The 23,767-nt window shown below is 38.6% G+C and overlaps 1 protein-coding gene and 1 pseudogene across 1 annotated transcript; both read right to left on the reverse strand.

The window, feature by feature from the left end:
- Nucleotides 1-137: 137 nt before the first annotated feature.
- On the reverse strand, nt 138-18,181 carry CENPH (centromere protein H). Its single transcript, XM_043887557.1, has 9 exons — nt 17,958-18,181; nt 14,467-14,522; nt 8,797-8,845; nt 8,323-8,397; nt 6,295-6,351; nt 4,164-4,227; nt 3,782-3,833; nt 1,306-1,469; nt 138-650 (listed from the first exon to the last, which is right to left on the reverse strand). The coding sequence occupies exons 1-9, from the start codon at nt 18,080-18,082 to the stop codon at nt 558-560; spliced, it is 735 nt and encodes a 244-aa protein (XP_043743492.1). The 5' UTR covers nt 18,083-18,181; the 3' UTR covers nt 138-557.
- Nucleotides 14,545-17,208, reverse strand: LOC122683498 (annotated as a pseudogene).
- Nucleotides 18,182-23,767: the final 5,586 nt, after the last annotated feature.

Genomic DNA, 23,767 nt, shown 5'->3' on the forward strand with positions numbered 1-23,767 from the left:
GTGGGATCCAGTTCCCTAACCAGGAACTGAACCTGGGCCCCCTGCACTGGGAACATGGACCCCCAGCCACTGGACCACCAGGGAAATCCCCCAATTTTTTTAAAAAGGCAAAAAAAAAAAAAAAAATCTGTAGTGAGTTGAACTAAAATGAGATTTATCTGAATAAAATACAATTGACAGTTGAAAAAAAAAACCAAAGATGTGTGTGGATATGCTTTTCTAACTTTCTAATATTTTGTTGACCAACAAATACACAGAAGTATTCCAAATGAGAGCTGGGATTTCCAGGAATGTTGTAGAAAAAATGTTCATATTCAGTAGAAGGCTGGACTAGATGTCTTTTGGGGCCCTTCCAAGGCTAAGATTTTCAGATTTAGACTATGCCAGTCACTTTATTATATTTAAAACAACAGATTCCATGTAACATGTAACTCAAGCTAAAAAAAAATAATTGCAGTATTAGAATCATTCCAAAAACACTGAAAAGCATTTCACTTGAAATTTCTATTTAAATGACATTAAAAACAGAAACAAAAAATGTCGAACTAGAATTCCTATTAGATCATGGTGAGATTCTTCTCAAGCTGCAGAACAGTTTCCTTGAGGGCAGGATCCTCTGCCCAGTTGACTTTACTCCCCAAAATGAGGTTCTGTAATTTAAGAAAAAAATTGTTTTAAAATTAAAGTTCTCAGTAGTTTTAAAAATTTATCAAGATTTTTAAAAAATCTCTTTCACTTATCAAATATTTACAGAATTATGTGTGAACATTTACTCTGTGATGATGGGAAAAAGTAGTAAATGCATTCTTTTGTCTTTATTTCTACTTTCAATAAGGCTTCAACCTTGATTACCATAATGCTAGGGAATATTTACAATGTCTATAACAATTTTTCTGCTTTGCCAGTTTTTGTAGATAGTTTTTACCTCTTAAGGAAGGATATTTGCAGTGTCTCCTAAAGGAAAAAGATTACCGTTATGGTTCAGAGTTCATTTTGCATTTCTACACTGAAAAACAATTAAATTGTAAGTAATAGGCATTATTTTGGCAAGAGGTAAAAGAGCTTAATTCTCAGCCCTTGCAAAGTTCCAAGACTTTGACAAAGGTGAAGATTATTTTTGTGGTAGGCAATGGAGGACTGATCAAGGTTATAATTAATGAAAATTCTAGTCATTATTCTGTGAAAAACTGCAGCTCAATGATACTGAATTCAGTTATATATAAAAATATGAAGCCTGAAAATAACAGAATTAATCACTTTTAAAAAGTTCTTTACCACCCCCTTCCTATTTTATATAAATATTACCTGGAACACATTTTGAATAACTGTAGTAATCTGTATCTCTCTCTCCAGGTTTTGTTGTATGGTCTTTATTTTGTCTGAATTTTCCATACTATCCAAATCTTCTTTCTGTTTGTTCTTTTCAGTCTGTATTTCTAAAAGCTTTCTTTCTGAAGCTTGTTTTAATTCTATTGGGTTAAAAATAAAACAATATACTATATATGACAACTCCTATAAATAAGAGTCTTGAAAACTTATAAAGCAGAACAGTTCCTGACTATTTCAGTCAAGGGAAAATTTTTAATATGTATTTTAGGTTGCAGTTCCATTCTGACATGAAAATTATTTCTCTGGTGGAAAACACCCATATTTTAATTTCGTACTTAGCAATGCCCTCTGTGAGACGTTCAAGTGTGCACGCATGACAATGATACTGTTACAAATGTTTGCCATGGCATCATGTCAGAGGACTTCCTCTGGGTTGCCAAAAAAATAGGTGATATATGTAAGGAAATACTCCCCCTCCCTTAATTTACAAAAATTACATATCAATAAATTTTCAAGGAAAGGTAAGATTCCCTTCTTCAGGGATAAATATCATCAACCATTTTTGTTGTTGTTCCTGAAATATTCTGAGAATTACACTAGAGATCTTCCTTTCATCTTCAGCTGAAAATATCCTAAGTCAAAAATGTCCCTAATCCACCAAACATCACAGCTTAGTCTAGCCTGCCTTAAACATGCTCGGAACCCTTACATTAGCCTGCAATTGGGCAAAACCATCTAACACAAAGCCTGCTTTATAACAATATATTAAATATCTCATGTAATTTATTGAATACTGTACTGAAAGTGAAAAACAATAGCTGTTAAGTGTATTGGTTGTTTACTATTGTGATCATGTGGCTGCTGCTGCCTGGCATCACATGAGAGACTATAATGAGCCCAGGAAAAAAGCAAAATTCAAAATCTGAATTCAGTTTCTACTGAATGCGTATCATCGTAAAGTAAAAAAATTGTTAAGTCGAAACACCATTAGTTGGGAACAGACAGTATTTATAAATGGGTATATCTCAGGAGCTCAGTTCCTTGACACTGATGTATCAAAAGTAGGTTGGAATGCAATGGAAAAAAAAGCCAAAGGGTGATTAGACAGGTGACCAGGACCACTTCTGACCCTGAGATTACTTACGAGAGGCAAATCTAGGGGCTTCCCTGGTGGCTCAGTGGTAAAGAATCCACCTGCCAATGCAGGAGACAAGAGTTTGATCCCTGATCTGGGAAGATCCCACGTGTCGTGGAAGAAAGTAAGTCCACGTGCCACAAGTACTGAATCTGTGGTCTAGAGCCCAGGTACCACAACTGCTGAGCCCATCTGCCAAAACTACAGAGGCCCCTGAGCCCTGGAGGCTCTGCTCCACAAAAGAGGCCGCTGCAGTGAGAAGCCTGGATGGCAGTAGGAGAAGCCCTCGCTTGCCACAACTGGAGAAAAGTCTGTGCGGCAGTGAAGGCCCAGCACAGCCAAAAATAATAAAATTAAATGATTTGCTAAAAGGCAAATATACATAATGTTTAAAAATAATAAATCATGCCTATAACTGTTAAATGAAAAAAGGAGTAATACAGAATAAAATTATGCCAATTTTATAAATAAAAAGCAATGAAGATCGATTATCTCTTGATAAAAAATTTAATTTTCTTACGTATATTTTTGTTTTCAAATTCTTTATAGAGAATATGTAGAACTAGCCTTAGTTCTCTCTGAAATAGATTTCAATAAAACACTTCAATAATTTCAATGCAAAAAGCCATCTCATGTTAAGTTAAACTATAGAACCATATGTATCAAGTGGTCATTTAAAAATTATGTACCAAAAGCATAAAATTATGTATGGACTTCCACAGGAGTCTGCCTGCCATGCAGGGGACATGGGTTCGAGCCCTGGTCTGGGAGGATTCCACATGTTGTGCCCCGAGCACTGAGCCTGTGTGCTGCAGCTACTGAAGCGTTCACACCTAGAGCCCGTGCTCCACAACAAGAGAAGCCACCACAATAAGAAGCGAAGTACCGCAGCCAAGAATATAGCCTCTGCTCACCACAGTTAGTGAAAAGTCCTCGCAAAGCAGCAAAGGCCCAGTGCAGCCAAAAAATAAAATAAATAATTAAAAAAATTATACATATAAATGTTTATGTGGGTGTGCAAAAAGGCCTGAAATGATGTATATCTAATTGTGGTCACACAAGAAAGAGGTATGGCTTTCACATTATACTTTTCTGTATTACTTGATATTTTCCCCCCACTGAGAATGTATTAATTTTTGTGATTCAAAGTTCTGAAACAATGGATCAAGCAAGATGCACTTTATATATTCATTAAATTGCCACGTCCAAAATTTTAAGAAAATTTGAAAATTAAAAAATTTTTCAGTGATTGGGAGAGCTTCATATTGAGTGAAAAATGTGTTCTTGAAAAAAAGAGCCAAAAAGTGTTCTACATACGCAATCTCTTCCTTCTAACATCAAGCAATTTTTCCTCCAAATCCCAAGTTTCCTGTCATTAGAAATAAAAAGATTAAGGCACATAACCTAAGAACACACCTATAATATTTAAATCATTGAATTTTATCTATTCATATTTTCCAGAGCTTCAGTTTTCAATTCCTCTATTTTTACACAACAAAAGGGAAAGAAAGAGTAGCTTAAATGATTAAGTAGATAATTAGTCAGAAATAATGGAACTATGAAAAGAGGGAAAACTTAAGGATACTGAATTCCAACCATACCCGTCTTTGGGCAATCCTATTTAGTCACATACAGTTACCAGCAAGAATGTGTTACTGAAATCATAAGAATGCATAAGCAGCTTTATGTTCAGAATTACCTGCTGTGATTTCATTATTAATTTATTCAGATTTAATATTTGTTTCATGTTATCCATGAGCACACTGAAAAGGAATAAAAAATATGATTTATTAAGTTTAAAAATTTTCATTAATTAAGAAATCAGTTAGTATATATATACTTTCATTATATCCACTGTACACTTCAATATAGTCATTGTTTAACAAAATAAGTCTTTAGAAAAGTTTGGTGTAAACTGAATTTCTGATGCATTTCCCTAGAAAAATTTTTGCTCATAGACAACAAAGAATATCAAATTTAAGCATACAGGAACATTTCTTATTTTTTTCTTGGCCATACCCCATAGCATGCAGGATCTTAGTTCCCTAACCAAGGATCGAACCAGTGTCTTACGCAGTGGAAACACAGGAGTCTTAACCACTGGACCGCAAAGGAAGTCCCCAGGAACATTTCTAAAAATCTCATACAATAACTTGCTAACACATAGTTCTTTTTGGAAACGGACTTTAGGATTTTTTAAAAATTAATTAATTTGGCTGTGCTGGGTCTTAGTTTCGGTACGCAGGATCCTCCATCTTCATTGCAGCACGTGGGACCTTTAGTTGAGGCACGTGGGATCTCGGTCCCTGACTAAGGATCAAACCCGGGCCCCCTGCATTGGGAGTGCAAATTCTTAGCCACTGTTCCACTAGGGAAGTCCCCAGATGTTAGTTTTTAGACCAGTTTTAGATTCAGGGCAACACCAAGTGGAAGGGAAGCCCATACACCCCCTGGCCCCACACTGGCACAGCCTCCCCCACCAGGCTGGCTCATCTGTTACAAATGACGAACCTACACCGACACATCATCACCCTCCAAAGTCCAGAGTTTACATGAGGGTTCACTCTTGGTGTTGGACATTCTATGCATTTTGACAAATGTATGATGACATGTATCTATATCAGACAGAATAGTTTCACTGAATAAACTGCTTTTATTCCCCATTCCTTCAACAAGTATTTCTGAGAGACTAACTCATGTCAAGATTGTACCAGGCACCAAGATTATAAAATAGAATAAAACACAGTACCTGTTTTCAAAGAGGAAAGAATCTTATGGGGGAAAAAAATAAATCCACAACCATCGTTATGACTTCATTAGACTCAGTAATGAATATGAACCCTTGTAAGAGTTGTGGAAAGAACAGAACAAGGAAACCCTGAGTCCTAAAGGATGTAAAAGTACAGTTAATCCTTGAACAATGCAGCTAGAGTGGGTGGTTAGATTTACCAACTGTCCACACAGTCCACAGCACTGCTCCCTCTGCCTCAAAAACAAAGGAATTAAATGACTCACCCAAGGACAGAAAGCTGAAACAGTCTGGATCAAACCCTAGTTCATTGATTCCACATACTGTGACCTCTAAATAAATACCAACTTTCCCCCATACTTAAAGATCTGTAAAATGAAAATACAGGTACTATATTTATTGAAAAAAAAAAAAACACACAAAACACCTGCATAGAAGTGGACTCAAACAGTTCAAACCCATGCTGTTCAAGGGTCAAGTGTAAGTACGAAGAATACCTAACAAGCAGTTTGGTACAGCTGGAGTAAAAGGGTAGAAATAAGACTGGGCAAGAAGAGTGGTTCTCATATTTCCTAGTGCCACCTTCCTTTGGGAGGCTTGTTATATGTGGATTGCCAGCTTCCTGTCTTAGGATCGGATTATAGATGACCTTGAATGCCAGAGTCTTTATTTTATATCCCTTGGCAAATTATATAAGTTGCTCATTTCTGCCCAGGAAAAATGAGGAGTATATTTCCTATTTCATTGGGTTATTGTTGGCTTAAATGAGATAGCATTGCTCTTGTCTTACAGTAAGTATCAAACAAAAGTTAACTTTCAAAAGCTTCCTTCAAAATTCTAGATCATCTGGGTAAACCTCCATTGATTCTCAGGGTCCCCATCCACTTGGAACAGGATGTCAGTGGGACTATAAAGTTTGTAATGATGAGAAGAGCCCACTTTTCTTATTTCCCAGATAAAGGTGGTCAACAGTGACAGATAATTAAAAAAAAAAAAAAATTATGGAACTAATCATTATATGATCTCCCTTACTGCCATCCTTACCAAATCCAGAAAACATAAAACAAACAAAAAAAGATACCTAGTCTTGATGTCAGTCTTCTCCAGGTGTTTTTTAAGTGCAGTTGAAAGCTGCATCCTATAGAGGAAAAAACTCCATTATAAAACATGGATAACATTTATCGTACAGTGAAAAGAAAATTAAAAAATACAACAAAGATTGATTTCTGTTTAAATGTAACATAAAACAAAAGTAGGTTTTTAAATAGCATTATATGGGAAATAATTTGGTAAGTCAGTCATAGAAACACCAAGTAACACCAAGAGGGATGGGGCTGTTACATGTGGTTGTGCATGGCCAGGCAGAGGGGCTGAGCTGGCCTGACACCCTGCCTGAACCTGCTCTCCAGACCATCCACCTAGGTTGCAGGGCTGGGAGGAAGCAATAAGGCATTACAAAATGTAATGTACAATATGATAAAATACAATTAACATTGCTATAAGTTACATATGAAAGTTAAGAGAATAAATCTAAGAATTCTCACCACAAGAAAAACACTTTTTTTCCTATTTTTAAAATTTTGTATCTATATGAGATGGTTGATGTTCACTAAACCTACTGTGATGATCATTTCAGGATGCATGTAAGTCAAAACACGCTCTACACTTTAAATTTATACAGTTATTGTTTAGCCATTAAGTTGTGTCCGACTCTTTTGTGACCCCATGGACTGTAGCCTGCCAGGCTCCTCTGTCCATGAGATTTCCAGGCAAGAATACTGGAGTGGGTTACCATTTCCTTTCTCCAGGGGATCTTCCTGACCCAGGGATCAAACCCATGTCTCCTGCATTTGCAGGCGGATTCTTTGCCACTGAGCTGCCAGGGAAGCCCAAACTTATACACTGCTGTATGTCAATTATATCTCAATAAAACTGGAATAAAAAAAGGCATACAGATTAGCCGGCTCAAATTAGGTAGCGTTAGGGAATACAAAGCTATACTCAACTATAAACTTAAAAATATGTCTATGTCTAAGCAAGCACTGTAATTTGTTTTTAAATTCAATAGCTAGTAAATAAGTAATAATGAAAAGGCAATAAGCTCAGCAATATTAGTCATTTCCTTAAAGGGGATATCTTAATAGTTCTGATCTTAGTAAAAAAATATCATCTATATAATGAGCCAGCACATTAGATGAGGGAAAAAAAGCTCAATGCTAGAAGTAATTAAAAGGACTTTAACTATTTTCAATTAAATGTAAATAAATGTATCTGGGAAGGTCAGAAATACAAGGGAAAAACCATTAGAGTCATTCACTGAATTGAAATATTAATTCAGATCCTAAGTCTATAATAGAGGCTACGTTTGTCTTATTGACAGCTGTATACTAGCCTCTAGCACAAAGCGCCAACAGAGCAAGCACTCAAATATTTGTTGAATGAAAAAATATACATGTGAAGTCTAAAATTAAAAATATATTTAAACTCAATGACAATTCCTTTACTCTATTAAGAGTTACTGGGATGAATATGAGACTTCCCTGGTGGCCCAGTAGCTAAGACTCCCAATGCAGGGGCCTGGGTTCAATTCCTGGCTGGGGAACTAAATCCCATATGCTGCAACTAAGGATTCCTCTTGCCACAACTAAGACCTAGCACAACCAAAAATAAATCATACAATCCTTTCAAACACCAAATGTGATTTAACCTCACACTTCTATTGCCTTGATTGACATTTCCTTATTAACCCTGTCTTATGTAACTTCTTCAAATGAAAACATTAATGATGTAATTTTTCTCTCAGGGCTCAAAATTTGTGGGACCATCAACTAATCATCATTTTGATTAATTCAGACTAGTGGTAAAGAACCCACCTGCCAAAGCAGGAGACATAAGCGACTCCAGTTCAATCCCTGGCCTGAGAAGATCCCCTGAGGAGGGCATGGCAACCCGCTCCAGTATTCGTGCCTGGAGAATCCCACGGACAGAGGAGCCTGGTGGGCTACAGTCCATAGGGTTGCAAAGAGCTGGACATGACAGAAGCGACTTAGCACACACACACCCCACCTTGAGGCATGCCCATTTTGCATACTTAAAAGGTAATAATTACCTGTCTAATGCAAGCTTTTTCATTTCAAAAGCAATCTTTGCCTCTTCAACTTCATTTTCTAGTTCTTCAATTTTACTGCCAAAGAAGCATGAACCAAAGAATGTCAGCAATATCAGATAAAGTAACTGCTGGAATAAAGGTATAAAGTAAATCTTTGAAGAAAGTAAAATGCCTGTTATCTAAATAATAGTATTCTATAGGATCCCACACTGACACATTTACAGATTTGGTAACCTGATTCCCACTGAGTTACTTTGATAAATATCTTGTTAAAGTGGGGTAGATGCTGAGAGTGCTAATGTGGTAGATCACTCATGTGCATGTAACTCTACATCCCACATCAATAACGTCTCAATATGTGCATGACAAATTAACTTGGAAAAACAAAGAAAGGAAAAAGAAAGACAATATTATAAGATGGATAATATTATTAAATCTGTAAAAAGCACAACTAAAATTTTAAATATGACATACGCTTCAATTTGCTTTTCCTGCATGATTTGTTCTGGCGTTTTTTCTTCATCTACAAATAAATAAATTTTTGAAGTTAGAAATATTTTATAAAAGCATTGTCCAACAAAAATATAATGTGAGCCACAAATGCAAACCAAATATGTAATTTTAAATTTCTAGTTTCCACATTACAAAAGTAAAGAAACAAGTGAAATTAATTTTAATAAAGCTTATTTAACCCAGTAGATCCAAAGTATTGTCACTTTAACATGTAAGCAATTTGGAATCACTGTTGAAATAGTTCACAATCTTTTCTTCTGTTCGTATTTTACATGTAGTCCTTCTCAATGAGGAATGACCATGTTTCAAGTGTTCAATGGTCACATGGAGCTAGTGACTAACGTATTACACAGCACAGATTAGAATGATAGAAAAAGAGAGTAAAAAAATCGAGATCAATGTAATAAAATAAAAACTATGTCTATATATAAAAAATTTTAAATATATGTAAAATTACATCCAAAAACAAAATAATTAAGGATAAATTTAACAAAATACATGTATGTATGACCTCTCCACTAAACAGTACCAGATAGTAAAATGGAAAGATGCACTGCCCACATGAACTGGGAGAATCATAGCCAATATAACAACTGCCAATATAACGAATTCACCCGCACTGATCTGTGTGCTCTGCCGTGCCTGGTTGCTCAGTCGGGTCTGACTCTTTGTGACCCCACGGACCGCAGCCCACCAGGCTCCTCCACGGGGGTTCTCCAGGCAAAAATATGACAGCGTGTTGCCATGCGCTCCTCCAGGAGATCTTCCCAACCCAGGGATTTAACCCATGTCTCCTGCATTGCAGGTGGATTCTTTACCGTCTGAGCCACCAGGGAAGCCCCAGAATACTGGAGTGGGTAGCCTATCGTTTCTCCAGGGGATCTTCCCGACCCAGGGATCAAATGGGGGTCTTCTGCACTGCAGGTGGATTCTTTACCAGCTGAGCTACCATAGTCCCACTCAAAATTCCAGAAACTGACTAGCTGATTTTAAAATGCATATAGAAAAATAAAGGACCAAGAATAGTCAAAACAATTTTGACAAAGAATGAACTTGAAGGACTTATAGCAGCTGATAATCAAGACTTACTATAAAAAAAAAAAAAAAAAAAAAAAAAGACTTACTATATTGGGAACTTCCCTGGTGGCCTAGTGGTTGAGAATCTGCCTTGCAATGCCAGGGGTGCAGGTTCAAGCCCTGGTTAGGGAAGTAAGATCCCACATGCTGTGGAGCCACTGAGCCTGCCTGCCACAGTGAAAAGGTCCCACATGACGTGATGAAGCTCTCGTGTGCCACAACGAAGATCTGACGCAGCCAAATAAGTTTTTTTTAAAAAAAAGACTTACTATAAAGCTACAGTAGTCCACAGTGTGGTACCATTGTAAAGACAGACAAATTCCTCAAAGGAACAGAAGAAAAAGTCCAGAAATAGACCTACACATATACACTGGATAAAGAAGTCTTTTCAACAAATGTCAGAAAAACTGAATTTACACATGGAAAAAAAACGAACCTTGACCCTTACTTAGCTCACACTATACACAAAACTTAACCCAAAATGAATCACAGTACTGAATGTTAAACTTAAAACTTTAAGGCTCCTAGAACAAACATAGGAGAAAATCTTTGCAACCTTGAAGTAGTCAGTTTCTTAGACAGAACTCGTAAACCACAAACCACAAAAGAAAAACAGTGAAAAACAACACTTCATAAAAATTAATGCCTTCTGCTCCTGAAAAGACACTGTTAAGAAAATAAAAAAGCAACAAACTAGGAGAAAATTTCTGCCATATATATATATATATACACATATATATGTACACAGACACACACACACATATATACTTATTCATCTGAAACAGGACTGTATTTATTTTTTGAAAGAAGTGAATGTTTAAGAGAATATATAATATATTCATTTTTAATTAAATCTCAAACTCAGTAAGACTAACAGTCTAACTAAAAATGGGCATTTGAAACGACACTTCAAAAAAGTAAACTACCAATAAGACATGAAAAGATGATCAACAACATCAGTTATTAGGGAAATATAAATTAAAACCACATAAAATATATCACTACATACTTACTAGAATGGCTAAAATTTTAAAAGACTGACAGTATGAAGTTTTGAAGAGGATATTGAGTAACTGGAAATCTCATACACTGCTGGGGAGGAATCTGCCATAATGGCATAATTATTTTAGCAGTTTGGTAGTTTCTTAAAAAGTTAAACATACACTTACCATATCACCTTGAAATTTCACTTTTGGGTATTTAACCAAGAGAAATGAAAGCAAATGTTCACAAAAAGATATACAAATGACAACTGTCCATAGCAGCTTTGTTTATGAGGGGCAAACACTGCAAACAATTCAAATGTTCATCAACAGGTAAATGGATTAATGAATTGTGCTGCAGTCATCATAAAACATACTTCACAATAAAAAAGAATGAATTACTGAAACAAAAGAGCATGGATGAATCACAAAAATGCTACACTGTGCAAAAGCAGCCAGACACTTTGGGAGTGACTACTAACAGGTCTGGGGTTTCTTTATAGAGTAATGCAGATGTTCTGCAATTAGATAGTGGTAATGGTTACACAACATTGTAAATAATACTAAAAGTTACTGAATTGTACATTTTAAAATGGTGAATTTTGTTGTGTGAATTAAGTCACAAAAGAAAGATGTTGGAAAAAAACCAAAACCACCATATAAATACATTTACATCAAATTCTAGAACAGTACTGTCCAAAAGCACTGTTCTGTGATAAATGAAATGCTTAATATCTGCAGTGTCCAGTATGGTAACCACCAACCACACTGTGGCTGAAGCATTTGATATGTGAGTAGTAAAACTAAAAAAAAACTAAAGTGAAACTAGTTAGTTGTACTCAGACGAGGCAATGGCGACCCACTCCAGTACTCTTGCCTGGAGAATCCCATGGACAGAGGAGCCTGGTGGGCTGCAGTCCATGGGGTCGCGAAGACTCAGACACGACTGAGCGACTTCACTTTCACTTTTCACTTTCATGCATTGGAGAAGGAGATGGCAACCCACTCCAGTGTTCTTGCCCCGCGAATCCTAGGGACGGGGGAGCCTGTTGGGCTGCCGTCTATGGGGTCGCACAGAGTCAGACACGACTGAAGTGACGCAGCAGCAGTTAGCTGTACTAGTCACACATCAAATAAGTTCATCTTCTAAGTCTGTGAGTCTCTTTCTGTAGAAATGTTTACATCTTTGATTTTAGTGGTGATCTTGATTAAAGAGATGTATATATTTGTCAAAACTCATCAAATTGGGCTTCCCTGGTGATCCAGTGGTTAAGAATCCACCTTGTAGGGCAAGGGATACTGGTCTGAACCTCGAGAGGATCCCACATGTGGAGCAGCTAAACCTGTGTGCCACAATTATTGAGCCTATGCTCTAGAGCCCAGGAGCCACAACTACTGAGCCCATGTGCTGCAACTACTAGAGCCCGTGCGCCTAGAAGCCATGCTCTGAAACCAGAAAAGCTGCCGCAATGAGAAGCTTGCCCACCACGACTAGAGACTAGCCCCCACTTGCCACAAGTTGAGAAAGCCAGCATGCAGCAACGAAGACTCACCACGGCCAAAAAATAAAATAAATACATCTTTAAAACAACATCAACAACAAAAAACTCATCAAATTATACCCTTAAAATAGATGCACTTATTATAAAAAAAGATCCTTCAAGCAATAAAGTCTCAGTATTTTTTAATGGTAAACACTAATCAATTTTAGATACATTATCTTCTCTTCAGAACTAAAACCTAACTTCTTATGTGTGTGTTAGTGGCTCAGTCATGTCCCTTTCTTTTTGACCCCATGGACTGTAGCCCTCTGTCCATGGAATGCTCCAGTCAAGAATACTGGAGTGGGTTGCCATTCCCTTTTCCAAGGGATCTTCCCAACCTAGGGTTCAAACCCAGGTCTCCTGCATTGCAGGCAGATTCTTTACCATCTGAGCCACCAGGAAGCCTAGGCCATAACAATCAGTCCTCTCCTTTAGCTGTAGAAATTCTAGTGTAGACTATTCAATCGACTCAAGTTTTCAGATGTCACAACTCCTTTAAAATTAGCTATACAGGGCAAACAAGAACAGCAAGAGGAGGCAAATTCTTATCACTTGGATTTTAGCTCTAAGGTCATCTTGAAGAATCCATCTCTGATTACTGTATCTAAAGTCGCCCTTCCCTCTTATCATACCATTATTTCCTTCATCACATTTACCTCACCTCATAATTATCTCAAGTCTCTTTGCTTACCTGCTTTGCTACATAGAATTAAGCTCCATGAGGATAAAGTCAGCCTTGTTCAACACTGTATCTCTATTCCTAGCATCCATTCATTCAACTATGATTGCATGATTACCTCTAGAGATAATTCCGCAATGGTTCAAATTTTGAATAGCTTTTCCCCTACAACTCATCGTCTAAGATCAGTTACACTTTTTTAATATATTATGTGGGCTCTCATGCCAGAAAAAGCATTAGACAAGTCCTACTTCTCATCTCTAAGATAAATATAATTTGTTTAATACAAGGAACACAGGCTTTGGAAAGAAGGACACCATTAATTCCTCCAGGGGAAGGACAGTGACCTACTGATCATCTTTGCAGTAAGCATTTTTTAATTGAATTATAGTTGATTTACAATGTCTTGTTAGTTTCAGGTATATAGCAAAGTGATTGTTATACATATATACTTATATATATATAAATATCAGTACTTTATAGATAATATATATTCTTATATAGGCATTATTGATGTTACAAAAGGGACATGACTTTAGAGGCAGTAAGGTCTGATTCATTTCCTAACTCCAAAGGTTACTAGCTATAATAAGCAGAAGAGAGGCTGGGGGCCCATTTTTTTAAGGTTTTGTTTTCTTTTGTTCTGTTTTGTGCATAAGATGACTTTAGACACCCTAGAATGGGGATGGAAAACACACCAGAAATGCTTTCTGATCTATGGCCTTAAAGTGAGCTTGAACAGAGCACAAAAATTATATAGGTTCAAACATGGACTCAGGGAAGTAACTAAAACATCTATGAGGTGCCTAGGCTTTTCCACAATTCTTGATTCAACACAGTGGACTATTTGGTTTTATTCTGTAAGTTTATTTCATGGAGAAAGAAAAAGTAACCAAAATCTATCTTTGTGACCCAAGGACTTATAATAAATCAGGTGGCATTAGGTGGTTGTTACTTAAGAAGACTAAACCCATCATTTAACTACTCTCTTGGCCCTGAGATTTTTGGATTAACAATTGTAAAAGATAAATTAAAAATTTTTATATAGAATTGAAAATTGTCAATCTTCCTTTTATGCCTATCTCCCTTCTGCTTTCATGTCATTAATCTAGTGTTTCTCAAAGTATAGGTCTCAGACCACTTGCTCAACAGTCATCTAATCTCCTAACTTAATGTTCAAAGTACTGATGGTAGCTAGGCCCACAGGAATTTCCAATCAACAGAACTTCATTTTCTTGAATTCCTAACACCCCCCCTTCCCTAGATAAATAATTGTAAAATTGATCTTTTCCCTGGAGTACTGTTCATCATCAAACTCAAAACCTTATTTGAAAATGAAAATCCTTACTTGCGTCAACCATTGACTTATATTCCAAGAGTTGTTGTTTGGTCTGTGCTCTTAGCCTGAAAACAGATAAAGAGAAGCGAGTTATATAATTATTGAGGTTTTATTCATTACTGTATGATAAATCAACTCATTTTTGTTGGAATCTGATGCAACAAAATGAGTATAAATAAACAGCATTAAAATCTTCCAGGGATTTCCCTGGTGGTCCAGCAGTTAAGAATCAGTGCTCCTGATGCAGGGGGCCCAGGTTCAATCCCTGGTTGGGAAATTAGATCCCACATGCTGCAATGAAAGCTCCCTCCCACACACGGCAACTGAGACTTGGCACAGCTAAATAAGTAAATATATATTTTTTAAAAAATCTTCCAGGTTGGCCTCATTTTATTTAAAATAGGCTTACAAGATGTTATGGCTCAGAAAAATACACAAAATGAAATACAGTAGGAAAACAGCATCTGTAAGAAAAAGTTAAAAATTTGATTTTTAAATTTATTTTTAATGGGCCACACTGAAATAAAGCTTAAAGACTACACGAAGAAATAGATCAAAGTGGTAAACCCCCAAACACAGTAATGAGTTACAAACAGATTGAAACATTCTTAAGAGATACAGAAAAATACCAAAGATACTAATCCTTGGATAAATAAGTAATTTATGTAGTTTCTTAGTCATCCTATGACTCTACTTACTTAAAAATCATACAAAAAATGGGTAGAAGAGCTATGGATAAAATGATAACTACTTATTAGATGTTTCACATTTACCTGGTAGCTCCCCAGTTCTGAGTTTGTTCTGTGACTCTGAGATCTAGTTAAGTAGCTAAGGAACATTAGACAAAATTGTAAAGCTTTGCAGCGTTCAGTTCCCTGTTTTAAAATTCCAAATGAAAAGAGCAATTTCTTAAGAGTTTAAGTAAGACAGCGTTTTATGAACACACTGAAACAATCATTCATTTTTAGCTGAGACGGAAAAGGAGATGTTATATCTTTAATATTTTATTATTTCATATTGTAGGTAGAAAGGGATTTTTAATTTATTCATTTTTTAGAAGTGTTTCAAAGACTTTTACACAAAAGAATGTCTGTCTTTCCACATCAGTGAGTAGTAGTGTTCATCAGAATCTTCTGAAAACAAAAAGATGAAAGCAAGCCCATACACTTGGGCAGATGTCAAAGGAATGGGAAGTGTGCTCTTATGTCACCCCTGGAGTTCCTGCTGCCTTTTTTTACTAAATGCTGTTCACCAGTTGAATCAGGTGGACTTTTGTGAGAGAATAGTGTTTGGTGGCCAGGACCTCTTTGGGGGCATTTCTTCCTAAGTGTAATACACAACAGATGGGAATAGGGGAAAGTAATACAGGAAAGCTACTCGTTTCAGTTCAGGAGTTGATGAAGCCCATATATGCATTCAAGAAACCCATGGGATCTTCTAGCTGTGAACAGTGGCTAGTACGGTCATCTGGAATGGACCCTGGGCTATATGAGAACTTTCCTGTATAGCTCCGAGAACTCTGGATAGGAATTCACCAGATATTGGCCCACAGATAAAATGAAAGGGAATAGTTGAAAGAACTCCCGCTCGTATCTTCTGAACTTCTTCCTGTATATATTGTAAGAGACGATCAATAACTAAATCCCCATCACTGTTGCCTATCTCTGCCCACAGGTCCCACAGCTCACCCTCAGGGGATTGGGTGTATGGCCCAAAGACTGGGGTGAGACTTTGAGAGAATACAAAGAAGTTCATCAGTCACGTGAGGATGGGTGGCAGCATGCCTCCACCCTTGAGAAAATTTTGAGGGAAAGGATGGTGAGTCTTGGTAAATATAACTCCATTTGACAGACTCTTTATGGTAAGTCAGCCAGATCAATTCCACTTGAACCCACAGAGCAGCTCCTAGGCAACAGTATCTCCATAATCATGAGACAAAAGATGATCCCGTGGTTCTGGAGCTCCAGAGGCTGCCAAAATGCCTCCAAGAAGCTGACCTGTTCCAAAATGGAATAGTTTGGGCTCTGGTTGTCAGTGAAGCCAAAGCCAAAGAAATTAAGAGCAATCACTTGATGAAATCTAAGGGCAAGAACTATCCAAGTCTTGTACCAATCAGAGCTGGATGCTGGAAAGTCATGTAAAAGCATGATTATCTGGAGACTTCCAACCACACCCACAGAGTCTTTAATAGAAGATGTTCAGTCCCTTGTAGGTGAAAAATTTGCCTAGCAACTTTCATGAGTGAGGAGCAAGGGGAAAACTGTGGGTGTGGGGAAGGAAGGGTAAGACCTGGGCTATAAGATTCCACGTTTGGAGGAACCTGTTGTGCACTTGTAGGGGGGTAATTTTGAAGGTGAGGTTGTGAGGTTTATAAGGTGAGGCCTTTCAAAGCAATGATGAAGTTGAAATACATAGTTACAAAGCTTTTTTTTTTTTTTATTCCCTTGTTATGATTTAGGTCTGCAAATTTTTTTCTGTAAAGGACTAGAAAGTAAATATTTTAGGCTTTGTGAGTCCTATAGTATCTACTGTGGGCTTCCCTGGTGGCTCAGACGATAAAGAATCTGCCTGTCAAAGCAGGAGACCCAGGTTTGATCCCTGGGTTGGGAAGACTTCTGGAGAAGGGAATGGCTACTCATTTCAGTATTCTTCCCTGGAGAATTCCATGGACAGAGGAGCCTGGCAGACTACAGTCCATAGGGTTACAAAGAGTCAGACACAATTTAACGATTTTCACTCACTTTCACTCATGGTATCTGCTGTAACTACTCAACTCAGTCCTTGCAAGTTGTGTTCCAATAAAATGTTACATAAGGAGACTGAAATTTAATTTCATATAATTTTCACCTGTTATTAACATTCTTGTAACTTTCCCCCCAACCATTTATTATTATTTTTTTCCTCCCTCCTCCCCCCCCCCCAACCATTTAAACACATGAAAACTAGTCTTAGCTTGAGGGGTCACACAGAAAGAAAGAGGAGGGTGGATATGGCCCAGGACCATAGTTGCCCACTGGAGTAGAAGACTGATGTCCTTTCTCCTTAAGTCTTTTCCTTAGCAACGTACAGACATTGCTTCCTGGTAGAAAATACAAAACACGCATCTTCTGGATTGAAAAGGGTCATAGCTCTAACAGAGAAGGGCAGAGAAACCTCCCTCCAGTATAAATCTGGGCTTGGATGCAACCCACAAAGGGCTTGAAAATCAGGACCGCAGGGCATGAGTGGGTAAGAAAGGCGATGTTAATTATAGCTCGGTAGGCCCTTTGCTAAACGCTGACCCTATATCTTTTAATTCCCACAGCAACTTAGCTAGGAAGCTGTCATTTTTCCTCTCTTCCAAGACGAAGAAAGGGGCTTAAAGAGCTTAAGTGAATGCTCTAGTCACCAGCCATTAAGCGATCGACACTTAATTCGAATCCTAGACATTTTCGGCAGAGAGGGGAGCTCTTGGCCAAGACGCCCACTTGGCTCCTGCCCCGTCGGTCGGAGGGAACAACCTGAGCAGCAGGGTCATGCGGTCCTCCGGCCGCGCCGCCTGGGCGCCGGCGACCTGCGGCGGCTCGCCTTCCCCTCCGGAGTCCGCAGGCTTGGTGACGGCTTGCTCCTCGGACTGCGTCTCCATTTCGGGCGCGAAGAGCTACCACGCAGGACTGGCGACCTCTGCCACAGGAGAGGCCGTTTTTCCCGCCACAGAATTGATACCCGGAACCAGCCGGAGGGTCTTCGCGCGCGGTCACACCCCTTCCGCCTCATGGCCCCGCCCTCTGGTTGCCATAGTTGCTGCTGTCCCTTATTTTATTCCGGCTCTAGTAATTAAAGTTGTTGTTCAGCCGCCCAGTCGTGTCCGACTGTTTGCGACCCCATGAACTGCAGCACCATGGACCTAGCGCTGCAGCTAGGCCTCCCTGTCCCCCACCGTCTCCCAGAGTTTGCCCAAGTTCAAGTTCATTGCATGGGTAATGCCATCCAGCCTTCTCATCCTCTGATGCCCTCTTCTTCTGCCCTCAGCCTTTCCCAGCATCTGGGACTTTTCCAATGAGTCGACATTCGCATCGGATGGCCTTGGGCTTCCCTTATGTCTCAGCCGGTCAAGAATCCTCCTGTAATGCGGGATTCCCTGGATTTCTGTGTTGGGAAGATCCACTGGAGAAAGGAAAGGCTACCCACTCCAGTATTCTGGTCTGGAGAATTCCATGGACTGTATAGTCCGTGGTGTCTCAAAGAGTCGGACACGACTGAGCGACTTTCACTTTCCACTTTCAGCTTCACCATCAGTATTTCCAGTGCATATTCAGGGTTGATCTCCCTTAAAATTGACTGGTTTGATCTTCTTCCTGTCCAAGAGAATTTCATGAGTCTTCTCCAGCACCACAGTTTGAAGGCATCAATTACAGACCACTAGTAAAAGTTCGAAGCACTTTAATTAAGCGTCAGCTCTGTCGAGCTGGGCTAAGCGCTATGCTGCAGCCATTTGGGGGCACTCAGGCTTGTGGCACCGCGACCTGGAGGGGAGAACCCCGACATCAACGCTCTTTCAGCCTTTGAGCTGGGATAGCGATTCTTGACCTATTTTAGCATTCCTCTTCCATCTGCTGCCTTGGAAGATGGGTGTGCAGGGCAAACAGAGATAATAAGCATTGGAGAGTTTTGTTCTGAGCTCATTAAGTCCAGGCCCCTCATTTGGCAGAGAAACCAGAGGCCCAAGTTCAGAGATACTCACTACCCTCTAGGAGGCAGTGTGCAGACTTTCAATGTGAAATTCATCTTTTTGGAAATTGGAACTTTTTATTTCACTTTTTTGCGGGGGGAGGCGGTTGATCCCTGGTTAGATAACCAAGATTGCACACGCTGCAACAGGTTTGCGAACGCCCGGGTGTCAGTTTTTTGATCTGACAGATTACAATCGAGCTTTCTCAGCTGAATTTCATGCTCCAGTGCTTAGCTGAGCAGTGATCAGGTAATGGAGTAAATGCAGGGCATAAATGCCTGATTGTAGTTTTTCACTATGATCTGTCCCATAAGTGACACGATCTTTGTGGCACAAGCAGCTCGGGCCTCTTTGAACAGGAGAGTTTCTAGTTTCTCCTGAGTTTACTTGTTCACACAATAGTACCCTCTTTTTCCTATTATCAAAGTAATTCGGCTCCTGTTGAAAGATTCAAAAGGCACGGTAGGATGTAAAATGTTAAGTTCACCACTACTACTCCCAAATTCCTGGAAGAACATTTTGCTTCATTTTTTCTTCTACAAGAAAGTGACTGTTTTCTTTTTTCACTTAATTAGTTTGTCAGGGATGTCTTATGTTTCAGAACTACTTTATCTGGGATGTCTTCCGGTATCTCACATCAATCTCATCCTTTTAAGCAGCTGCCCATCAGGAGTCCACTGGTCAAATTTGGGCCAAAGGTTATGCAATGCTTTTCCTCATGAGCATGCATTATGATCATGGAAAGGACTGGTTAAAACAGATAGCTAGGTCCCTCTCCAAGTTACTGATTCTGATTTGCTTTTCTTGTCCCCAAGTGATATTGCTGTTGCTGGTTGAGGATGACACTTTAAGAGCCCACTGCAGTAGTGGATTATAACAATGAATTGAAAAAAAAATTGAAACAGGGAATTCCCTGGTGGTCCAGGGGTTAAGACTCTGCTCCCAATGCAAGGGGCCCGGGGTTGATCCCTGGTTAGGGTAAGAGCCCACATGCTGCAACTAAGACTGGGTGCAGCCCTCGCCCCCCAAAAAAAAGGTCAAAGAGGGCATGTCTGTGGGTGGGGAGCCAAATTTTAGAGAATGTCCAATACAGAAGGGACAATAAAATTGAATAATTACCATCATCTCACTCCCAGTGTGACAAATTATTCAAAACAAGTATCTTTAATGTCAGAACTAGAAAGAGAATTCCCTAGTGCTCCAGTGGTTGAGACTCTGCTTTCACTGCCAAGGTTGCGGGTCAGAGAACTAATAGATCCCCACAAGCCATGCAGCATGGCTAAATAAAAATAAAGTAAAAGACAAAAAAGCTAGGGACTCCCCTGTCGGTCCAGTAGCTAAGACTCCACACTTCCGATGTGGGGGCTCAAGTCCAATCCTTGGTCAGGGAACTAGACCCCACAGGCTTTAACAGGAAGACTTACAGATTTAGACAACGAATTTTACAGTGATGGGGGAGGGGAGTGGGGAGGGATAATTAAGGATGGTTAGGTACACACTGCTATATTTAAAATGGATATTCAACAAGGACCTATTGTATAGTACATGTTATGTATTAGTTAGTCCGTAAGTCATGTCCAACTCTTTGCGACCCCATGGACTACAGCGCGCCAGGCCTCCCTGTCCATCACCAACTCCCAGAGTTTACCCAAACTCATGTCCATTGAGTTGGTGATGCCATCCAACCATCTCATCCTCTGTCGTCCACTTCTCCTCCTGCCCTCAATCTTTGCCAGCATCAGGGTCTTTTCAAATGAGTCAGCTCTTCACATCAGATGACCAAAGGATTGGGTTTTCAGCTTCAACATCAGTCCTTCCAATGAACATCCAGGACAGATCTCCTTTAGGATGGACTGGTTGGATCTCCTTGCAGTCCAAGGGACTCTCAAGAGTCTTCTCCAACACCACAGTTCAAAAGCATCAGTGCTTTGGTGCTCAGCTTTCTTTATAGTCCAACTCTTACATCCATACATGACTACTGGAAAAACCATAACCTTAACTAGATGGACCTTTGCTGACAAAGTAACGTCTCTGCTTTTTAATATGCTAAGTTGGTCATAACTTTCCTTCCAAAGAGTAAGCGTCTTTTAATTTCATGGCTGCAATCACCATCTGCAGTGATTTTGGAGCCCAAAAAAATAAAGTCAGCCATTGTTTCCCCATCTATTTGCCATGAAGTGATGGGACCAGATGCCATGATCTTAGTTTTCTGGATGTTGAGCTTTAAGCCAACTGTTTCACTCTCCTTTCACTTTCATCAAGAGGCTCTTTAGTTCTTCTTCACTTTCTGCCATATAAGGGGGGTGTCATCTGCATATCTGGGATTATTGATATTTCTCTTGGCAATCTTGATTCCAGCTTGTGCTTCATCCAGCCCAGCGTTTCTCATGATGTACTCTGCATAGAAGTTAAATAAGCAGGGTGACAATATACAGCCTTGACATACTCCTTTCCCTATTTGGAACCAGTCTGTTGTTCCATGTCCAGTTCTAACTGTTGCTTCCTGACCTGCATACAGGTTTCTCAAGAGCACATGCTCAATTTTACGTGGCAGCCTGGGTGTGAGCGGGCTTTGGGGAGAATGGATCCATGTGTATGTATGGCTGAGTCACTCCCTGCTCACCTGAAACTGATAATCGGTCATATCCCAATACAAAACAAAAAATTCAAAGTGTTGGAAAAAAATGCTTCTGCATTAAGGAAAAAAAGCTCACGTGCTTTATTTGCAACTAAAGATCCCACATGCTGCAACTAAGACCAGGTACAGCCAAATAAAGTTAACTTTTTTAGTGTGACAAAAAGATTGCAGCTATGGAAGATCCTAATTCTTAGGACATTAGACACATGATGGAAGTATTTTAAGGGAATATTATCCTCAATCACTTAAACTTTGTCTATTAAGAAATAAAACCCTTTCTTTTGTCCATGGATTATGTACATAAGTCAATCATACACTTAATCCACATAGAAGTTTCAAAAGGCTTTTTACAGACCATGTCTGGGTGGCTCAACAGTAAAGAATCTGCCTGCAATGCAGGAAACACAGGAAACAGGTTCAGATCCCTGGGTCAGGAAGATCCCCTGGAGAAGGACAATGCAACCCACTCCAGTATTCTTGCCTGGAGAATCCCATGGACAGAGGAGCCTGGCGGGGTACAGTCCATGGGGTCACAAAGAGCTGGACACTGAATACACAGACTTCTCCAATGAAATAAGAAAACACCAACATATAGGTGGTCTGACAAAAAACAATAAACTTAAGAAAATAAGCAGTAAAATAATCTCCAGATAAAAAAAGGATTACAAAAGAAATTGTAACAACCAGATTGATGAAAAAGAGAACTTTAGAAATGAGTTATCTCAGAGTAAAATGTATATACAAAGGCTTTTATTACTAAAAATACATTAAGTATTTAACTAGAAAATAACTGAGAAAAGCAGATGGCGAGAATTAACATAAAAGCTAAAACTACCAAACAGACGTGGTAGAAATAACACCAAAAACTGATTCTTTCAAAACACCAATAATATCCTCTAGGCAAGCATGATTAGGAAACACAAGTATTCAACATCAGGAATAAGAAGATATAATACAGAAGAGGTTAACTAATATCCTATACCTCTACAGTTATAATTAAGAAAATCTAGAATGGATGATTTTCTTTTAAAGTGGTGGTGACAGAGGAGGGGAAATTCATAAAAAACACCAAACAACTATGGAAAGCTACTACTATAAGCACAGGCCAGGTGACTTTACATATTGATTCAGCTAGTTTTCAACAAATGAATAAAGATTTCAAATTATAACACTTGAATATCAAAACGTCTTTAATCTAGCTTAAAGCTGGTAAATGAGACAAAAATCAGAAAGTTGTAAAAACTGAGCCAAGTACCCACAAAATGCAAAACTTCCTAAATGAAGTACTAGCAGATTAAATCTGTATACCGTAAGCAGGAATTCATTAACTTCAAATTAATGTAATATTTTTAAAAAGTTATCAAAAGCTGAAAGAGTAAATAAAATTCCACAGCCTTTCTCAACAGTAAGAAAGAAATACCTAAAAGATAAAGACCACTTACAGACTAACAGCAAAAATATTAGATGGCAAAAAATACTGCAGAGATGTCCAATCCAGGAATAAGACAGCAATCTACTGATTCACAATGTTATTTTGGAGATTCTAAAACAATAACCTAGAAGCCATATAGTTGAAAAAATAAATTTGGGGGATTTAAAACCTAGAAAACCACAAAAATGAAGAAAATTGACTTATCAACTGGGTAAGAAAAATACAAAAATAAAAAATAGGGGTGAGGTAACAGAGCCTAAACCCAGCAGTTAACTTGACAAGAAAAGTATAGCAATTACATAGTTAAATTCTAACATTGCAATGAAGGGCATGCAACAAGTCTTACTGGAGAAAAGTTTCTCAATGGAAGACAATGTCAGTCTATCCAGAGCTACTACATATGTATGTATACAACAGTCAAAATCTAAAGGCACTTAGTAACTGGAAAAAGTTTTTAAAGTTCCTCTTTGAAATTTCCCCCCAAATATTTGAAAAATAGTGGTAGCCTTATCTTTCCAGATAAACTTAA

Source organism: Cervus elaphus, chromosome 25 (genome assembly GCF_910594005.1).
Source record: "Cervus elaphus chromosome 25, mCerEla1.1, whole genome shotgun sequence".
In the NCBI taxonomy this organism is placed as follows: Eukaryota; Metazoa; Chordata; class Mammalia; order Artiodactyla; family Cervidae; genus Cervus; species Cervus elaphus.